Source organism: Scardinius erythrophthalmus (assembly GCF_964197995.2).
Source record: "Scardinius erythrophthalmus genome assembly, chromosome: 12".
Classification (NCBI taxonomy): domain Eukaryota; kingdom Metazoa; phylum Chordata; class Actinopteri; order Cypriniformes; family Leuciscidae; genus Scardinius; species Scardinius erythrophthalmus.
The window spans coordinates 16,949,774-16,969,848 of record NC_138232.1 but is presented as its reverse complement, the minus strand read 5'-3'; the positions used below and the strand labels follow the sequence as shown (position 1 = coordinate 16,969,848).

General features: G+C 36.6%; 2 protein-coding genes across 2 annotated transcripts in view; one reads left to right on the top strand and one right to left on the bottom strand.

Moving 5' to 3' along the window:
- jak1 (Janus kinase 1) overlaps window positions 1-16,315 on the top strand; it is a 34,081-nt gene extending 17,766 nt beyond the window's left edge. The window contains exons 10-24 of the mRNA XM_081380737.1: window positions 229-427; window positions 4,513-4,622; window positions 5,817-5,966; window positions 6,246-6,333; window positions 7,189-7,316; window positions 7,677-7,812; window positions 9,071-9,222; window positions 9,327-9,477; window positions 10,463-10,551; window positions 10,664-10,856; window positions 10,961-11,085; window positions 12,049-12,221; window positions 12,403-12,520; window positions 13,923-14,033; window positions 15,169-16,315. Of these exons, the coding sequence (XP_081236863.1) occupies window positions 229-427; window positions 4,513-4,622; window positions 5,817-5,966; window positions 6,246-6,333; window positions 7,189-7,316; window positions 7,677-7,812; window positions 9,071-9,222; window positions 9,327-9,477; window positions 10,463-10,551; window positions 10,664-10,856; window positions 10,961-11,085; window positions 12,049-12,221; window positions 12,403-12,520; window positions 13,923-14,033; window positions 15,169-15,270 (2,025 nt within the window). The 3' untranslated portion in view covers window positions 15,271-16,315. The remainder of the gene's footprint in view (window positions 1-228; window positions 428-4,512; window positions 4,623-5,816; window positions 5,967-6,245; window positions 6,334-7,188; window positions 7,317-7,676; window positions 7,813-9,070; window positions 9,223-9,326; window positions 9,478-10,462; window positions 10,552-10,663; window positions 10,857-10,960; window positions 11,086-12,048; window positions 12,222-12,402; window positions 12,521-13,922; window positions 14,034-15,168) is intronic.
- Window positions 16,316-16,672: 357 nt separating this feature from the next.
- Window positions 16,673-20,075, bottom strand: part of LOC308699601 (ribonucleoprotein PTB-binding 2-like) — a gene marked incomplete at its 5' end in the record, with an annotated part of 34,609 nt that continues 31,206 nt past the window's right edge. Inside the window, one exon of the mRNA XM_081380497.1 lies at window positions 16,673-19,781. Within this exon, the coding sequence (XP_081236623.1) occupies window positions 19,650-19,781 (132 nt within the window). The 3' untranslated portion in view covers window positions 16,673-19,649. The remainder of the gene's footprint in view (window positions 19,782-20,075) is intronic.

The following is a 20,075-nucleotide window of genomic DNA, read 5'->3' as shown; positions in this document are numbered from 1 at the left end:
AGCATTATGTACTATATAACTAGTCACATTTAGAAACCCAACACCTCCCCACCAACCAAGAAAAAATGTATCTTATCTTACATGGGATCAGTTAATGGCCACCTAACATTTGTTTAACAAATCCTGTTCCCTTCACCATTCTTCTCATGCACGATTTCTCTTGCCTTTATTTCCTTTATGCTTAATCATGTTTCTGTCTGTCATGTATTTCTCCTCTCTCTCTTTTAGATGGACCTGTGTGAGTCCAGACCGATTCCCCAGTATAAGAACTTCCAAATTGAAACAAGCCCTCAGGGCTACAGACTGTTTGGGACCGAGACGTTCCGGCCCGCTCTAAAGGAGCTTCTGGAGCACTTGCAGGGCCAAAACCTGCGCACAGAGAACCTGCGCTTCCAGCTGCGCCGCTGCTGCCCACCACAACCCAGAGGTACCAACACTCGCTCGGCTCAATCAGTCACATGAAAAAAGACCTTCTATGCATTATCATTGAGCGACACAGCTAATCCATCCGTATATTCCTGTATCCTAATCATCCATCTATCCATCCATCCATTCTAATCAAACGTTCAAATCTATCTATCCCAATTAAACACTTTTCAAGCATTGATTTGACGGTCCATCTGTCCGTCCGTCCGTCCATCCATCAATCCCAATTAAAGACTTTGTCCATCTGTCCATTCATCAGTCTGTCCATTTTATGTTTTTAGAGGCAAAATTATTTAAAGACTCCTGATTTCATATTTTCTGTACAATATGTCCTGTAGGTTAAGCTAAACTGGAAATATGTCCTGTGTTTTACTTTGATTTAAAGGAGATTTAATACACAGCCTATTTGGATAGGATGGTATTTCCCTTAGAAACCACTGAAAATCTCTCTGTAAATGGTCCTGTCTTAAACTGAAACTGAAATCAGAACTCATTGCTTTGTCCAGTTTACTGAAAGCTGCTAGCTGAATTGTCAGGATTTTCCAGTGTTCAATCTGCACTGCTTCCTGCTGAATGCATCTAAGTGTTTTCTTTCTTGGGGATTTATTGAATCCTAGAGTAGTTATTAGGATGTGAAAATTTGGGTTTGTGGGTCTGCTTTTGAAATGTTTACTAGCCTTTTTTCGTCACCCATAATTGTTACCTTTTGCATCTGTTGAAATACCAGTAAAACCCACCAACCTCATTTTGTATTAACATGTTAATTTTCAGGATGACAAATCTGACTAGTTTTCAATAAATATACAAGTGAAAATTTAGACAAATAAAATGTAAAGCTTAAGAGTATATGAGTGCTAATAATGTAAATGGACTAGAAAGAATGATACAATCAGTTGTATCACAGCTCTGAGTAAGTCAACTAGATATTTATAAGCTTTAATGACTTATTTTGGCCTAGAGCAGGAAATTACATGCCACAATGAAGTAATTGATTTGACATTCTTTTGAGTTAACTGGTAATTACAGGTATGAGCTCCACAGTTTCAGTGAATGTAAAGCTAAAACACCCAGGTTTCAAAACTTAATTACTTGAATCTTTAAATTTGTGCAAATACAAAAATTATTAAACTTAAAATTGAATCTGTTCTTCATACAAAACACGTGTATGGCTTCAGAAGACTTAATGTAGTGTGTCAGTATGATATACAGATCTTATGGTCTACTTTTATGGTGCTTTTTTTTGGAGTTTGAACATTCTTCAGAATATTTCTTTTGGTGTTTCACAGAAGGGAGGATGTTTTGAAACAACATGAGTATGAGTAATGAGAAATGACTATCTCTTTAATTATAGAACCATCTCTTATTGTATCTGCTTTCATTAGCATATTATATTTGCTGTTTGCTAGAATATACATTATATAATAGGAAATAATTAATGGAATTTTTTTAGGAAGCGAGTAATGATGTGCATATACGCATATACTTATATGCATATATGATGTAGGGGAAAACACAAATAAACAAATAAGTTAGGTGTTAATTTCCATAACATGAGTACATTATTACTTATGACTCTTCAGTTTCTATGAATTTAGACCTAAGTGAGAGATAGTGAGAGGATTTGCTAGTTCACAGATAAAATTAACAGTCCTGTGAGTTGATGTGCAACGTTGTATAAAACCCCTCTCCGTCACGTCTACTCAAGTGCAATAAAAGTTTCACTATTTGGATGGAATGCATTCTCAATTGCATTCCACTTCTGAAAGTTCCATCTGCGACACTTTCCAAACTGCATACTTTATGAAATGACTTTCTCATCTTGTGAGATGTGCTTTTTTTTCCCCCTTCTTTTTTTTGGTGCATCTTTTTATTGTCTAAATCTCAGAAGCATGTACATCTGTACAAGAATCTTCAAGTGTTTTTTGACTGGTTTTGGCTGAAAGAGGAATTGTTTTTTTCTAGTGCTTTAAGTGTCACAATGCTTTTTAGAGAAGTTAAAAATCAGAATGAGCACACAAGCAGTCATATCCTTGCTTGACCTCTGGCAACTGTGCAACTGGCAGCTAATAGTTGTGCAGTCTCGTATATCAAGCAACTCATCCAGGATCAAAGGCTGTGTTCACAAAACATTTTATCTTGCAACTAATAGTTCTCCTAAATAGCAGTTCTTAGATAAGAGTTTCCTCTTAACCTATTCACAAAGCTGCTGAGACCAACTTTTACAAAGGAATAGAGAGAAGTCTTAAACTAAGAGTAAGGGTGATGTTGACATCCTTGCTATGGATGATGTCAACACGCTTAATAACTATGCATACAGTGATTGGCTGCCAATGATTTTATCATAGAAATATTGCAGAACGAGGTATCATGTTGCAATTTTCAAATAAAGTTTTTTAAAATGTAGGCTAAGTGTCACTTAAGTAATGTTCAGGTAATTGTCAGCCTCTTACATGTCTTCATCTCGAGAGATTGCAGAATTCAAATGACAAATGATGTTGTATAAACAAAGTTTGTGAGGAGTACGTTCAAATTACCCATCCAATCAGCTTGAGGCATATATACTATATACACAGACGACTCACTCACTAAGTTACCTCGACAGTTTTCTGTATCCATCCACCACCCAGACTCCTCACTTTGGGCTGGTTCCTATTCTAATACTAATTTAATTTATTTATTAATTTTTTTAAAGATTTATTTTTACCTTTTTATTATGATAGGACAGTGTCGACAAGCTGACCAACAAGGCTATCAACCAGATGATGGGTTTTATCCCATTGGTTTATCAACCAATTCAATGCAGATTGCCTGTACACAAATTAACCTTTTATGTTATGTCATCGCAGATAAAAATCTCGCATTGCTTCAATATAGTGTACAGTGACTTTGGGTGGATTGCCAGCAACAGCCATTTAAGGATTGTTTGTGATTTGGTCTAAGTGACTTAGGAGTCCTCTTGACTACCCCTAACTTTTCACAGATTTAGGAGCTGGTTTTAATGCTGAAATGCTTTGTGAAATACTCTTAGAGCAAAAATTGAGGAGTCCTGACACAGCCATTATTTTTAAGAGTTTCTCCTAAATCAGCAAGTTAGGTGCTTCTTTTAGCCTTAATATGTTTTGTGAATACAGCCCCTGATCCTTTATCCAGCTAACCATCTCTATCTGACCGAGTTAAATGTTCCTGAGAGAGATTTACAGATAACTGCATACCGCAGAGAAACCAGGGTCCAAAATGTACTTTTCGCCACAACTGCCAATTGCAGATGAATTCATATATATTGGTGTTTTAATTGATTCAGTGAATCATATCAGTGAATTTGTGTGCATCATTACTCAAAAATGTTCACAGAAAAATGTCATGTATTAATTTTTTTATTTTTTTTATTTTTTTATTAATATTTATTATATTGGTGCATATAAATCCTGATGTACTTAATATCCTTCTTCCTTTAGTGCTCCATCAGTATTAGCAGTAATACAACAGCTCTATACTGATGCAAAACCAAATATTAGGAATGTTTTGGTTGTGAAAAAACGCCTAGTTATCGCACATTAGACTGTGTCAGGGCTTGTTTACATCTGTTCCTCTAAGAGTACATGCTGAGGCATCAGTGACAGGCAGGAAATGTAGTAAATGTGGGTTTCCGTTGTTCACATCTCTTGATGTCTTTACCCTATTTGCACTCATAAAAACAGAGCTGTGTAGGTCTGTATTCAGAGATTATGTCAGTGAGTAGACAAAAGACCTGCTGATGCTGCAGAATGAACATCACAGCACACAAACACACACACTTACATAAACGTTATACCTGCACATGGACCCACTCATGCTCATTGTTTTCGTGTAGCAAGTGGTAATTTTTTTTTTTTTTTGTTGAACAGTGCACAATGTCACTGCAAAACTTCCTCTTCCCTACTCTGTTTAGGTGATGTCTGCACACCAACGCATATACTGTATGTTTAGATATTATCTAAATAAACATCCTTGGACAATCAAACCAGATGTTATTTAGTGTTTAAAGCTGGGATCTCAACTATTTATATGTTGGTCACCAATCACAAATGATGCTCTTCTGTCCTTCAGAAATTTCCAACCTATTAGTGATGACCACAAACCGAGAGCCCGCCCCGCAGAGACAAAATCAAGTCAGCCAGCTGAGTTTCCACCGCATCCTTAAGGAAGAGATTGTCCAGGTGATTTTTTTTTTTCATGGATTTTGAACCAATGTCGACTCTTCTTTAGCATGGCGAGCATTTAAAGGGATAGTTCACCCAAAAATGAAAATGCTGTCCTCATTTACTCACTCTCATGTTGTTCCAAACCTGTATGACTTTCTTGCTTCTGCTGAACACAAAAGAAGATATTTTGAAGAAAGTCGGTAACCAAACGACTGATGGACCCCATTGACTTCCATAGTAGGAAAAAAAAATACTATGGAAGTCAATGGGGACCAGCAACTGTTTAATTACCAACCTTCTTTAAAATATCTTCTTTTGTGTTCAGCAGAAGAAAGGAAATCATACAGGTTTGGAACAACATGAGGGTGAGTAAATGATGACAGCATTTTCATTTCTGGGTGAACTATCCATTTAAGAAATAAAATGAAATACAGATATTGTCAAAAAATCTACCATATACATTCATAAATGGGCGCTCCACAGTGAGTGAAAAATTAAAAATTCTCCTGGCCATAAAACTATTTATGATTATGATACTTTTATTGAAGTACATAGACTTATGAAACATAAATTATTAGACAGTATAGTTAAATTGGTGTCAGTAGGAAAGAGTTAATACTTAATTCAGTGAGAATGCATTAAATTGATAAAAAATAACAGTAAATACATTTATAATGTTTCAAATGATTCTTGAAACTTCTATTCATCAAAGAATCCTCTTTATATCACAGTTTCCGTAAAATATTAAGCAGCACAACAGTGATAATAATAATATAATAAATGTTTCTTTAGCACCAAATCGGCATATTAGAGTTATATTTGGAAAATCATCTGACACTGAAGACTGGAGTAATGGATGCTTAAAACTCAGCTTTACCATCACAGGAATAAATACCATTTTAAAATGTGTTAAAATACAAATCAGTTATTTTAAATTGTAATACTATTACTGCAGCCTTGATGAGCATAACCACTAAAAACATTCAAAAAAAATCTTACCTACCCCAAACTTTATGACAATAGTGTGTTACAGATATTCTCTTTATAGTAGCCAGTTTGTTTACTATGTAAACTATAAGCAAGACATTCACTATAGCTTACTATAGTGGGCCTGTCCCTGAAATTGGAAAAAAAAAATGGAATGCTTTGAATAACAGTTAGTTAATTGACTATCTACTTACTGATATGTGACACTGTGGTCTCATTCAGGGTGAGCATTTGGGTCGGGGCACAAGGACAAACATTTATGCTGGTGTTCTGAAGCTGAAGACTGAGGATGATGATGACATGGGAGGATACTCACAGGAGGTGAAAGTGGTGTTGAAAGTGCTGGGCTCAGGACACAGAGATATCTCTCTGGTAAGACACACATGGCCTACTCATGTCTAAATGAAGTTTAGCAAACAAGATTATTGGTTTTAGATGGTATAATGTTACAGGCTCCTGACTCTCTTTCTCATTTGTAAGTTGCTTTGGATAAAAACACATGTCTACTGAATAACTGTAAACTAATTGTGGTCATTTTCAACTGTAATGAACCATGAGGGGTTTTGAATAGAATTTTCTCCATTAGGATTCTGCCATCAGTGTGGTTACTATTTGAATGTTCAAAGTATGTCTTTTTCTGCCTCTTCTCAGGCTTTCTTTGAGACAGCAAGCATGATGCGTCAGATCTCTCATAAACACATCGCACTGCTCTACGGAGTGTGTGTTCGCCACCAGGAGAGTAAGTACCCTACTCTCACTTGTCTCTAATATGTAACGAACTTGGCATTTATCCTGCCAAATTATTCTGGTTGTGTCTGATGATTGCTTTGTCTAGTGATATTGATGACAAATGGATGTTTTTTGATAAGCAATCCATTTCCTTACAGAGGGCGCACATCTATTAAAGACTTAACCAAATGTTCTAGTTCTCTTATTTTGTGGTCTTTTATTCTGTTTTGGTGTAGTTTTACATGGCAAGTATGAGAAATAGGTGTTTTTTTTTCTTCTTGCGCCAGTTGAGTTGTAACCAGTGAGTCACCATAGTCACTGGTGCAAAAGTAATTTATTTATTTACAAAGCGAACATAGAGACATTGTCATTCTCCGACTAAGCGTGTAGATCTGACACAGTGGCAGTGTTATATTTCTAAGAAATCACAGAGAAATCAAACAATGAATCATTGCTTGAGTAATAATGTAGTTTTAAATGAGTAAATTTTAAATGAGTAAATTTTAAAATAGAAACTAAAACTAGTCTAACAGGAAAAAAAATTGCTTTATGATTCCATGGCATGTAAATGTTTCATAAATGTATTTTGGTGAGGAAGCTGATCACAGAGCTACATTTGATTGTTCAACAAAGTCTGCTGGTTAGGTATCAGGTTATGTATTTAATTGCAAACTGCACTTCCTGCTCCTCTGAACAATAACCTAAATACTCTGAGGATCACCAGCCATGTGCACGCAATGGGTGTGTCTGTGTGTTTTCTTAGAAGAATTTGCATATTTGAGCTGGAACCGTGTTTGTGTGGCAGAGAGGAAGAGAGTTTGATAACTGCTCTTTTGCATAAAATACTCTCTCTCTCTCTCTGTAGATATCATGGTGGAGGAGTTTGTTCAGTATGGTCCTCTGGATCTGTTCATGCGCAGACAGACCACGACTCTCAGCACCGCATGGAAGTTCCAGGTTGCCAAACAGTTGGCTAGCTCCCTCAGCTATCTGGTAAAGAAACAAACTCAAAAACAAATGCTCAAAACCTTGACTTTCCGGTCTTGAAATAAAATAAATATTTAGGCATTCTTTGTATTGAAATCCTGGTATATACCAATATGCTGATAAATATGTTTTTGTTTTGACTGATAACCAATAATTGTAAATCTGTAGTACTAATTGGTATTGATAATCTACCTAAAAACTAAAATATGTTAAATTGGTTTCACATGGTACAAGTGAACTACTCGTATAACATACACTTCTATTAAAAAGTTTGGTGTTGAGCAACATAACATATCAGTGAAAATTTTTCTGAAGTGTGTTCTCAGTGAATAATGTTACTGTTTGACTGCTGTGTGTATCCTGTAGGAGGATAAGAAGCTGGTTCATGGATATGTGTGCTGTAAGAACATTCTGGTGGCTCGAGATGGTCTAGATGGAGAGGGAGGACCCTTCATTAAACTGAGTGACCCCGGCATACCCATTACTGTCCTTAGCAGAGAAGGTGAGAGATTCATTATAACCACCTCATTAACACACTTTAAACATTCATACAGGCATTATGACCACTTTAACAGCGTGTTAAAGTCAGCACTAAACATAAGTTGCTTTAGTCTTTTCTTTCCTATTGTGACATATATCTGAGTCAAACAGCTTCTCAAAAAAAAAAAAAAAAAAAAAAATTATATATATATATATATATATATATATATATATATAGGTAGGGACTTGATTCTGTTCATCGGAAATTGATTGGATGGTTGTGGTTTGCTATTGCTGTGATCTCGTTAGTGACAGGTTGTCCCGCCCTCACACTGAAAAACACTGCATCGCTGCAAGAGCGAGGGGAAGTTATTTCGATTTAGTTTAAAATAAATAATGATGTGTACAGACAAATCATTCATAATAAATACTTCAGTATTCCATAAAAGAATAATAATTGCCAATTTGGATTTCATAGTGACTTTAAGAGGAATACCATACGGATAGATTTTATATAGTTGTTGTAATGTTTTCAAAAGTTGAATTGTATGTTGTAGTATTTTATATTACAATTAATATAGTATTTGATGAAATAAATAGATAATAATAAATATTGTTATATTTTATTAATTCATTGCTTTTTTAATAGAATTTTATGATGAAGAAATATGAATAAATAATGAATACATGTTATTAATCAATATTAATACATAACAATTGAAATTTTTATCACTGCTCACACTAGGGTCAGAGATTTTGAGCTGACATATATGCATTATAATAACCTTGTAAATAGAAAGAGTTAAATGGGTAAAGTGTTATTGAGTGTGCATCTAGGGTAAATGCAATGCTGTCGATCTGAGCTTTATTGCACTGTGAAAATGGACTGCTCGGAAAAGATAACTGACAGGAATTTTATTGGCCGAGATCCAGCTCTGCTCCCTGGAGCACTTCAGAGACCAGAAAAGCTCTTTGTTTGCTGTGTGCCAGGGACTGTTACAGGAAAGACTGGTTGTGTGTTGTTGTTTTTTGGGGGTGGTGGTGTGTGCGCACAGGGGAATGAAAGGGGCACAGAGAGGGAGCATACAAGAAAGTGTTGCCAAGGGATCATGTGTTCGATGAAATTACCTTTGATGCTTGAATGAGGAAATGGTGGTGGAAACCCCCTAAAAAAAAAGGATTTTTCAACCAGTACAACCCAGCTTGGGTGTTTTTCAGTGTTAATTTGAAGTTACTTGATAATGCCATTGAATGACAACGTGCTTTGTGTTTGTCTACAGAGTGTGTGGACAGGATTCCTTGGATTGCTCCCGAGTGTGTACAGGACACGGCTAATCTGAGCGTAGCAGCGGATAAGTGGGGCTTTGGGACAACTCTGTGGGAGATCTGTTACAATGGAGAGATACCTCTCAAAGACAAGAAGCTCACGGAGGTAACAGCGTACACATACACTGAGGCATGCATATGACTTAGCACTTTCTTTTCTGATAATGTGCTGATAAATATGTATTTTTTTGCTGTCATCTCTCTGAGCAGAAGGAAAGGTTTTACTCAGCACAGTGTCAGTTGGCAACCCCTGACTGCGAAGAGCTGGCCAAACTCATGACCCACTGTATGACCTACGACCCTCGCCAGAGACTGTTCTTCAGGGCCATTGTCAGGGACATTGTCATGGTGGAGGAACAGAGTAAGGAGTCAAGATATACAGATGTCAAACCATACATTTAGTTATTGAATATATTTAGAAATTTAAGCTCAATACTGACCTCTTGTGGCTATTACAAAGATCTACTACATTCATCTTTGCTTAAAGTACTGAGCACATGTGAATGTTTGCCAAGGTTTCTTTCACCTACATTATCATTCAAAAGACTGGGGTGAGAAATCTTTTAAGAGATTAATACTTTTATTCAGCAAGGACACATTAAATGAACAGTAAAGGCATTTATATTGTTACTCAAGATTTCTATTTTAAATAAACGCGGCTCTTTTGAACTTCCTATTCATCAAAGAATTCTCAAAAAATATATCACGGTTTCCACAAAAATATTAAGCAGAACAACTGTTTTCAACATTGATAATAATTAAAAATGTTTCTTGACCAAATCATCATATTAGAATGATTTCTAAAGGATTATGTAACTGAAGACTGGAGTAATGATGCTGAAAATTCAGCTTTACCATCATAATAATAAATTAAATTGTAAAATATATTAAAATGGACAACAGTTATTTTAAATGTTAATATTTCAAAGCATTACTTTTTTTTTTTTTTATAGCTAAGAGAAAAAAAACTAAAAATCTTAGACCCCAAACTTTTGAATGGTAGTGTACACCGGTTATATTTTAGTCTTATATGACTATTTCCACTCTCTTAAAATTAAACAGGCTGTTTTTTCTACTATGCTTTTAAGATATCTATATGTTAATGAGCTCTGTTAGGATTGGCTAGTCTCCATAGACTCTAGTAGTCCTCACTGTTTTCATTAGGACAGGATAAGTTGCTGCGCTTAATAACCATTGATATGTAAACATGGTTAGTCATATTTTAATGTGAAGGAAAACTTACCTTTTTGTGGTGGGTTTGAGAGAATACATTGCATTGTAAACATTTGCGTATGTTTGGGGGAAAAAAAGGTTTCCATTTTTCCTCTTTAATGTTTTCTCTCTAGACCCATCCATTCAGCCTGTTCCCATGCTAGAGGTGGACCCTACAGTGTTTGAGAAGAGGTTCCTCAAGAAGATCAGAGACCTTGGAGAGGTATTTACACTGTGTGTGTGTGTGTTTGTGTTCTGTCTTTAAACTCATGAACAAACTGCTTATTTAACTGACCATCTTCTGGTTAGACTGAAGTACATCGGTGTGCTTTTAGGGTCATTTTGGAAAGGTGGAGTTGTGCAGATATGACCCACGGGGAGATCGGACAGGAGAGCTGGTGGCCGTGAAGTCTCTAAAGCCAGAGAACCGAGAAGAGCAGAGCAGTAACTTGTGGTGTGAGATTCACATCCTGAGAGAACTTTACCACGAGAACATTGTCAAATATAAGGGCATTTGCAATGAAGAGGGTAAACCACAATTCTGAACATCATAAACAATATAATGCTGTAATGGCTTTTGGTGCCAAATGCATGAGTTGCTTGAGCGAATCTTTCCACGTTTTTGTTTCTAGGTGGGAGATCCATTAAGCTCATCATGGAGTTTTTACCGGCAGGCAGTCTGAAGGAATACCTCCCCAGAAACAAAGCTCACATAGACCTTAAAACCCTTCTCAGCTATTCTGTTCAGATCTGCCAGGTAACACCTAATGTGAACGGATTACAATGCTTTACTAGTTGTCCTTGTCTATTTATAACTTTCCAACCTGAAAAAAACACCAGCACAATGAAACAAATCACAAGGAATCTAATACAAATTTAAAAATAAAAATGTATTTGAAGGAATCACAACCAAAGAGTCTATTCACATAAGAGCAAAATGAAAACGTGTTCTATTCATTCATGTACTTTAAAATAAGTGCAGTTTTTCATTAGTCATTTCTTGTGTTAAAGTAAAACAGCCTTGAACTCAGTAGACAGTAAAGCATTCACTTACTTTAATGCAAAATACATGCAATCAGCTAAAATATATTTAATTTGCATTGCAGCGATATAGTGTGATATGGAAATACATTGCAGTATAACAAAAGTTTAGGGTTTTTTTTTTTTTTTATCTTTTATGCTCACCAGTGTTGCATTTATTTAATCAAAAATGAGTAAAAACAAAATATTGTACATTATTATTATTACAATCATTAGTATTATTTCAGCAGCCATTACTCCAGTCGTCGGTGTCACATGATCCTTCAAAAATCATTCTAATGTGATTTGGTGCTGACCAACAGAAAGTCCAAAAGAACAGCATTTATTTGAAATTGTCTTTACTGTCACTTTTGATCAATTTAATGTGTTCTTACTGAATAAAATGTTAAAAAAAAAAAAAACTACCCCATATAACATATTTTCTCATAATGCATATGGTGAAACTCAGTACCAGCAATATATTTATAAATATATGTTATATATCCATTTGCTTTCCACACAACTTATGCTCTGGTTGTCTGTTGTCCTTGAGGCCTTGTACTCGTAGACCAATAACAATAATAACAACAGCTGCTTACAGTGATCCTTTGTGTTCTCATGCTCTGGGTTTCTGTTAGTAATGCAGACCTGCAGTGTAACATTATGCTCAACCCTGCTGTTCTCTGACCTCTAACTCCAGGGCATGGACTACCTGGGCTCTCGCAACTACATCCACAGAGACCTGGCAGCCCGGAATGTTCTGGTGGAGAATGAAAGCACGGTAAAGATCGGAGACTTCGGCCTGACCAAAAGCATTAAGGATAATGAGGGTTACTACACGGTGAAAGACGATCTGGACAGTCCAGTGTTCTGGTAAGCCTCACTCATAATAAGGGTGCTGTTATACAGCAATGACCAAGTATATTAAGTCTAAAATGAACCATGTGCATTGGTAATGGTGAAATTATATGCAATTTCATTATGGAATTGTGTATAATTATGAAAAGCCCCTGGAAAATCCACTTTGTAACGATTCTTTCCCTCCTTTTCCCAGGTATGCTCCAGAGTGCCTGATCCACTGCAAGTTCTACAGGGCGTCTGACGTCTGGTCTTTTGGAGTGACCATGTACGAGCTCCTCACGTACTGTGATCCCTCATGCAGCCCTATGTCGGTGAGTGGCCACTCGTTTTAGTCCCGTCTCAAAAACCCTAAGCCAGTGTTTCTCAACTGGTGAGTCGCAAGAACTTTTTGAGTGTGCAGTCAAAGAAACGACAACAAATGTAATTCTACGTTTTTCTGATGCGAGACTTTGAAAGATGTGCGTGGGAACTGTTGACTCTTCTGTCAGACGCAGTCTAAGTAAAGAGTGCCTGAGAAAAAAGTGTTTCGATTCAGTATTTGCAGTCTTGAGATGTTGTCAGGCTATATGTCAGTGTCAATATTCAAACGTTTTTTTCGTAACTTGTTGCGTATTAAAAAGTCACTCACCTCAGAAAAGCAATCTTTCATGTCCTGTGCTCGTAGGGCAAATGCAGCGCGCGCTGTATATTATTTAAGTAGAACAAGAACAAAAGAAATTATGAGCATTCAACTTCGTAGTTATGTTGTCAATTAGTAAGTCATGAAATTACCCAAAGGTACCAATAAATTACGTAACATGCACTTCGTGTGTTAGCTGGGAAGGATTTGCACGCAGGTATGATGTTCATTCTATTCATCAGGAGTCGTTTCCAGATGTTTCATTAACAGTTCATGTTAGTATTGTGTATTTACCATGGTAACTTGTTTCCATAATCCCAAAATGCCACTTTTTCACTTTTTTTAATTTATTTTTTATTGGTGGCTCATACCAACTCTGACCATTTTTCTTTAAAGCACTTTGAATAGCCAAAGTACAACATTTTTTATTGTAAAATAAAGGTATAGATTAAAAGGAATATGAGAGAGGCACAAAAGCACAAGATGATTAAAATAATACAACAAATATCACAGCTGCACTTCCACACATTGGATAGACTTATGCAGTTATATTTATGCAAATGTATTATGTAAATATATCCCTATGTAAGTGTTTTACTTTTGATTGCATTTCTAAATCAGTGTTTGATTATACACAGCAGGAGGGTAATACAGATTTGTTGCGAAGCAGAACCGAGTACTTCTAGCACTCGTAGAAAGCCCATGTTCATTTCTGTAGGCTGAAAGAAGCTCTTGTTTAGGAGGCGCTGGTGAGTCTGGTCGTTCTCTCTCTGTCTCTGAGAACATGGCAGATGGTGCCAGTCTGTGCCCACAGTGGCAGATGTCTTACCCAAAGGCTGCGGTAGACGTCTGCACACCAATCCTCACTGTTTTTCATTTTTTTTCTGTGTGCCTCTTTTGGAGGAAATGTCTGTATTGAGGGATTTGTTCGATTTTCACATTGTACACAGACGCACAATGTATTGCTTCCTCGCACGCTGGACTCATTAAAGGGTTAAAGGTAGTTTGCTAGAGGAGACGTGGATGAATGTTTAATACCTCAGAGCTTAATTGTAAATCAGGCCACTGACCCGACTTTGCTCCACCCCCCACAGGTGTTCCTAAAGATGATTGGCCCAACACATGGCCAGATGACTGTTACCCGATTGGTCAAAGTCCTGGAGGAGGGGAAGAGACTTCCAAAACCAGACGGCTGCTCAGAGAGGGTAATCTACAGCATTTTGTTTTAGTAAAGCTATTTATTTACACTACTATTCAAAAGGGGCCAGTAAAATGTATATGTATTTTGTTTAATTGTCACTTTTGAGCAATTTAATGCATCCTTGGTGAATTAAAGGCCGTTTATATTGTTACTAAAGATTTCTATTTCAAATAAATGCTGCTCTTTTGCACTTTCTATTCATCAAAAAAATCCTGAAAGAATGTATCACTGTTTCCACAAAACTATTAAGCTACTGTTTTCAAAATTGATTATACGAAATGTTTCTTGAGCAGCAAATCATCATATTATAATGATTTCTGAAGGATCATGTAACACTGAAGACTGGAATGATGCTAAAAATTCAGCTTTACCATCACAGGAATAAATTAAAAATTAAAATATATTAAAAAAAGAAAACAGTTCATTTAAATTGAAATAATATTTTACAATATTACTGTTTGCCTTGGGGAGCTTAAGAGACATCTCTCAAAAATATGCAATAAAAAATATTACCGATCCCAAACATTTGAACAATAGTGAATGTTACAGGTCATATTAGTATGACGACTTGAAGTAACCTCTCAGATTTTAAGTAATGATACAGAATTCCATGGAAGTCAGTAACTGACAGTACGCCATACTTGAGAATAAGCCTTTAGTCTTTGAGCAAATATAATGAACATCACCTTGCAAATTCGGCAAATAATTTAAACAATTGAAATTGTATGTTTCAAATTTTTTTTTTACATTTTATAAGTTTAACTTAAGTATGCTGAGGTGTTATTTACAAAGAATGTATTCTATTTAAAAATGTTATTTAATTATTTATCATTTTATTTATGTATGTATACATTAAGTATGCTTTTTTCATTTAACTTTAAAATGTATTCTTTAAATATTTTATATTACGGGGCTGTTGAAAACGCTCTATGGTGTGTTTGTGCTCGTATATTACTTAAAGTATGTTGAGGTGTTATTTACAAAAAATGTATTCTATTGTATTTAAATATTTTGTTCTTGCTTTATGCATTACAGAATCATGTTTCTTTCATGAAGGGTGAAGGTTAGATGATTTAACGGCAGGTATGAGCTGCGCTCCAGGCCGTTTGTCTCTGATTGTGATCTTTGTGCTTTGACAGTTGTACAATCTGATGAGGAAATGCTGGGAGGCGACACCTGAAAAAAGGATCGACTTCAAAAGCCTGATTGCCAACTTTCAGCAGATGCTTGACAATCAGTAACGGTGGAAATAAGATGGGATGCAGACTCCACCTCTTTTGCAAGAGACAGTCCCATAGAGACAAAATCCCCAGAAAAAAAAGAAAAAAAAAGTATAATGCAGTGTAGCACTCTTTCAAATATACTCTCCTTCTTACTGTATCCCTCACATTACGATCTCATAGATAAACTGCAAGCCATTCGAAATAGCCACAAAGACACTGCTAGAACCACCGAAGTGGGCAGACGAGCACTGCCCGGCCTCTTTCTGAATATGCAAACGTGTAACTGCCAGTTCCAGTCGCTCATTTCAAACGCAGACCTGATTCGAGTGTGCAAGACGTGCACAAAAATGAGGCGAATCAGGAATCTGACACTCAGCTCCTCTGCTTCATATTGTGCCTCAGTGTCACATCAGCCATCATGATGCATGTATTTCCCATGGTGCATCACAGCATGTGCTGTATGGAATCTGCCCACTGTGAGACATGCGCATTGACAGAGACTGAAAAGAGGACTGTTGTTCTTTGGAAGACGAGGAACGTGCCAGAATGTAGATTTACATGTGTGGTCCACGGTTTGGAGTCGAGTGGATTGCGCCCGTTATCGTGAGACTATTGACGTGCAAAGTATGTCGAGCGCTCAAAGACTGCTGGTTTGTCTGACTTGGAGCGGACAGCTGTCCCCGTTGGAAAATTCCAAACGAACGTGCAGGATTACCGGAGAACTCTGAAACAGCATGCGCCGGTCAAGATGCACACGTTCTAAGGACTGTACTTCCTCCCCGAGCTTCACATTTGCCACGGAAAAACTGAAGAGGATGATTCTGAGAACAGCATGTGGAAGGATATTTGTCACGTTTAACGAAATACCTGAAATGGGCACTAGGGGACAGTAGAGCTTATGAAATATCTTAAGAAAAATTCACATTTTTATGTTGTGCAAATTATATTCTGAGCTCAGCTAACTTTCAGAAACTGATTTAAACTGTCAAAAAAAAAAAAAAAAAATTCCGCAGTATTTTATCTGTTGTTTTTTATGCAAATTATAAAGTGATTAACAAAACCACATGTTTCTACAGGGGTTGTTTTGTTAATGTCTAAAGATGGATTGCTGACTTGAATGAGGATCATCAAGATGTGAAGAGTGAAATTAGTGCTTAAATGCCTTAGCGTGTCTTTGAATATTTAGCCTTGCTTTAGCTATATGAATAACGACTAATTCCCATCTGATTATCAGATTATGGTTAATCCTCACACATGGTTCCTGAAAAGGGAAAATGATTAATCTCCCAGGTGGAAGCGTCACGTGGTTTAGCACTGAAGGAATTGTGAAATGTACGTCGTTGCGTTCATATCTCCGCCTCCGCGGTGGCCACACCGGAATTGAGAATGGTCAAAGAAGAAAAATGATGAAACGATAACACATTTTTCTGCCCTTTAATGTGGATTGCAAAACAATTCCATCTGCTCAAAATGAAACCCAAACCTATTTTCCTCAAAAAGAATGACAACAAAATCGTATCGAACGGGGTACATAAATACACATAAATAAATACTTTTTTTGTTGTAGTTAAATACTCAAAAGTATTGAGCTCTGAAACATCTACTGAAAAAAGAGAAAACAGTTTTTTCTTGTATTGCAGGAGTATACGCATGCTTCAATTCCACGGTTTCTAAAAATAGCTTATTCACAGTAAAGCAATATCAAGTTTGGATTATAAAATATTGCAAAATCTCAATTCAAGGTGAAAAAAGAAAAAAGAAAAACTACAACCTTGTAAACTAAAAAACAGGCTGCAATATGAGAACAAAGCACAATAGTGTTGATAACCCTGCATGTTTGAACGGGCGACTGTACCTTCTACATCATTAAGAGACACTTCAGTATTGCAAAGCTTTGAGATACAAGTGCACACATACACGTTCATAACATTCAGAGGGGTAAAAGTGACTTCGCAACCAGTGGACAGATGTGCGGAATCGGAAAAGTACGTTACAGCCTTGACTTGAAACACAAGGGGAACATCGATATGACCATCAGCAAAAATGGTAAGAAATACCAGGTTGGTAAATGCAAATAGGCACAATTTTCCATCCTTCAGCTTTCAGTAGGAACACTTGAGAGATTCTTTAATTTCATTGTGTAGTTTAATATGAAAATAACAGGAATAATCAGTCAAACCTCTCTTTCCTCGATTTAGAGCAGTGGTGCGGCTGAAGAACAGGAGAGAGAAGGTGACCGGAAACGCATGTGCTTTATAATCCCTGTGTCATTTCACAACAAATCTTATTTCTGATTACTGAACTTGAGCACAGAACAAGAGACACGTAAACTAAAAAACGTATTCTTCACCATTTCTAGTATTCCCTTGAAAAAACAAAAAGGCCTCTGTGAATTTTAATGGTGGGTTTGTGCTGAAAGTGGGACGCAGAGCCTCAGGTACAGATGCAAATTTGGGATTGTCTTTATACTTGTCATAACACAATAAAGCAACATAAATAGGACGCAATAACAGAAGCTCCTCCTCAGATGTATTGTCAGTCTGTTGCGGAGGGGAGAGAATGGCTTTCAGCGAGAGAACGACCAAGTGACAATCGCTTCAAAAGTGTCGAAAAAAAGAAGGCACGCAGCCTTAATCACAAATGGATGAACGCGCCAGGCAAACGTCTGTACGACAATCTGCATCCGACCAGTGATCAACATGACATGCTGCAAAAAATCCAGTTCTTAATGGGTTTCAGTCAAGCTCAGTTCAAAGTAAAAGGGATTGTCCACCCTCATGTCCTGATTCTGTAATTATGAAGAACAGTTTTTGTCTACACAATGAAACTCAATGGGGTCCAAAACAAAATCCGACCTCACTTCCATTGTATGGATCAGTGTTTTTATCGTTAACTAAAACTAAACCAAATTAAAAAATGTTTTTTTAATTGAAATGAAGCTGAAATGAAATAAAATAGAAATATTAGATGAAAATCCTAAACTTGTTTAAGTACTAAAATTGCCATTTAAAAAAAGCTAAATAGAAAAATTAATAGTCAAACAAAAACATGACAGGCACTAAAATGGAAAATTAAAAATGAAAATATAAAAACGAATTAAAAACTAGGATGGTATATAAAAAAATACTAAAATAACACACACACACACACACACAAAAAAACTTTCCACAGAATAAAGAAAGTTATCTATGAGGATTGAATAGCAGATTTTTTTTTTTTTTACATTTTTGGTGAACTATTCCTTATAGATTTCATTTGTTCCATTGGGAGACTTGTGGCACTTGTATCTAAAATTAGACAAAAAAATACACCTCTTCAAGATGCATTATCTTAATATCTCACTTAAATTTTCCTCATCTTTTTAAAAACATTTTTAACTTAAAGACTGATACGGATTAAAAACAGGATTTTCGCAGCATAAAATCACCAGAATAATACTCTCTCCAATAAAGATGTAAAGAGATTAAACCACAGAATAACAGATGACTAATATCCATATAAAGGCATTATGTTAGATTATTACCATGTGGGTGTTTGCATCAGGACATTTTGCCAGGTGTCTATCCTATACGTAGCATCCTTCCGACAGATTATTACTACTACTATCGTGATATATTATTACTCTTAATGTTATTGAAAACAAAGCACTGGCAGCATTGTAGCTGAAGGTTGTGGGAAGGTCACCTTTAAGTATGTGGTAGTAGTTTGTCCAGAGAAGGTAGAGGTTATTGCCTTAGCCATGTCTTCTCTGAGCGCCGTGTTTTAAGGCTCCTGCAGCGTTCAGTTCATGGCTGATCATTCCTACAGATACAGCAGTATGTACAGAGACACGTTAAAGATTAACTGTCAAAGATATGAACGTGCCATGTGCGGTTCCTGGACGCTTAGGAAAGCGGATTGATAGTCAAGATAAACAATGACACATTAAGCAAGACGTAATATTAATAATATTTTCAATGTCTGTACACCCTGTAAAAAATACACTAATTTTGCAGAATATACAATGTACATTGGCTAAGCCCTACCCTGTCAGAAAAAAAAAAAAAAATCTTTGAAAATCGTTATTCTCTGAGTGTAGCTCTATCTTTATCAGCCCTTAACCGGTAGTACAGTAAAACACGGGACACGAAAGCCCCCCTCAGGAGTGGAATGGTACGCCCCACCTGCGAGAGAGGTAAAAATGACCAATTAACTAAACACAATCTTGAGAGGTCCTGCCTAGTGTCGGACAGAAATAAGAACAGTACCCAGATACACAGAAGGTTCAAGAAGGGGAAGAAACCTCCTTCTGCACAATAAAATGTACAATCTTTTCATAAATATCAGTTGTGGACTAAAAGTTAAGGCCTGGACATGACAGTGACAACATAACAGCTAGGTGTGAGAGCGAGTGCGAGTTAGATCCTCTTCTTCTTGAAGTAGTCTGCGTAATGGCCTCCGAGACCCTGTGAGTGTTGGCCTACATACTCTGGTGTCACTTCCTGTGTAGGCAGTGTCGGGTATTCTCGCTTTTGCCCTCTAGCCTGACTCTAGGAGAGAAAGAAAGAGAGGTTCAATATAACAGAAGGAATTATAGTGATTAGGATGATTTCACCTGTTTGCTGCTGATGATGATGATGATGTTGTACGTGACTCACTATTCACTGTATGTTTGAGTTTGAGTGACATACAGTAAATGACTGACAGGTTTTTTGTGTTCCATACAGTAAATGAGTGACGGCGTCTCCCTCAGCCCACACACGCGTCTGAGGAATTTTCTCTGACTCTCGCACTACGATAAAGCGCCTATTGTTGAATCTTTTACTTCCAACTGAAGAATAACT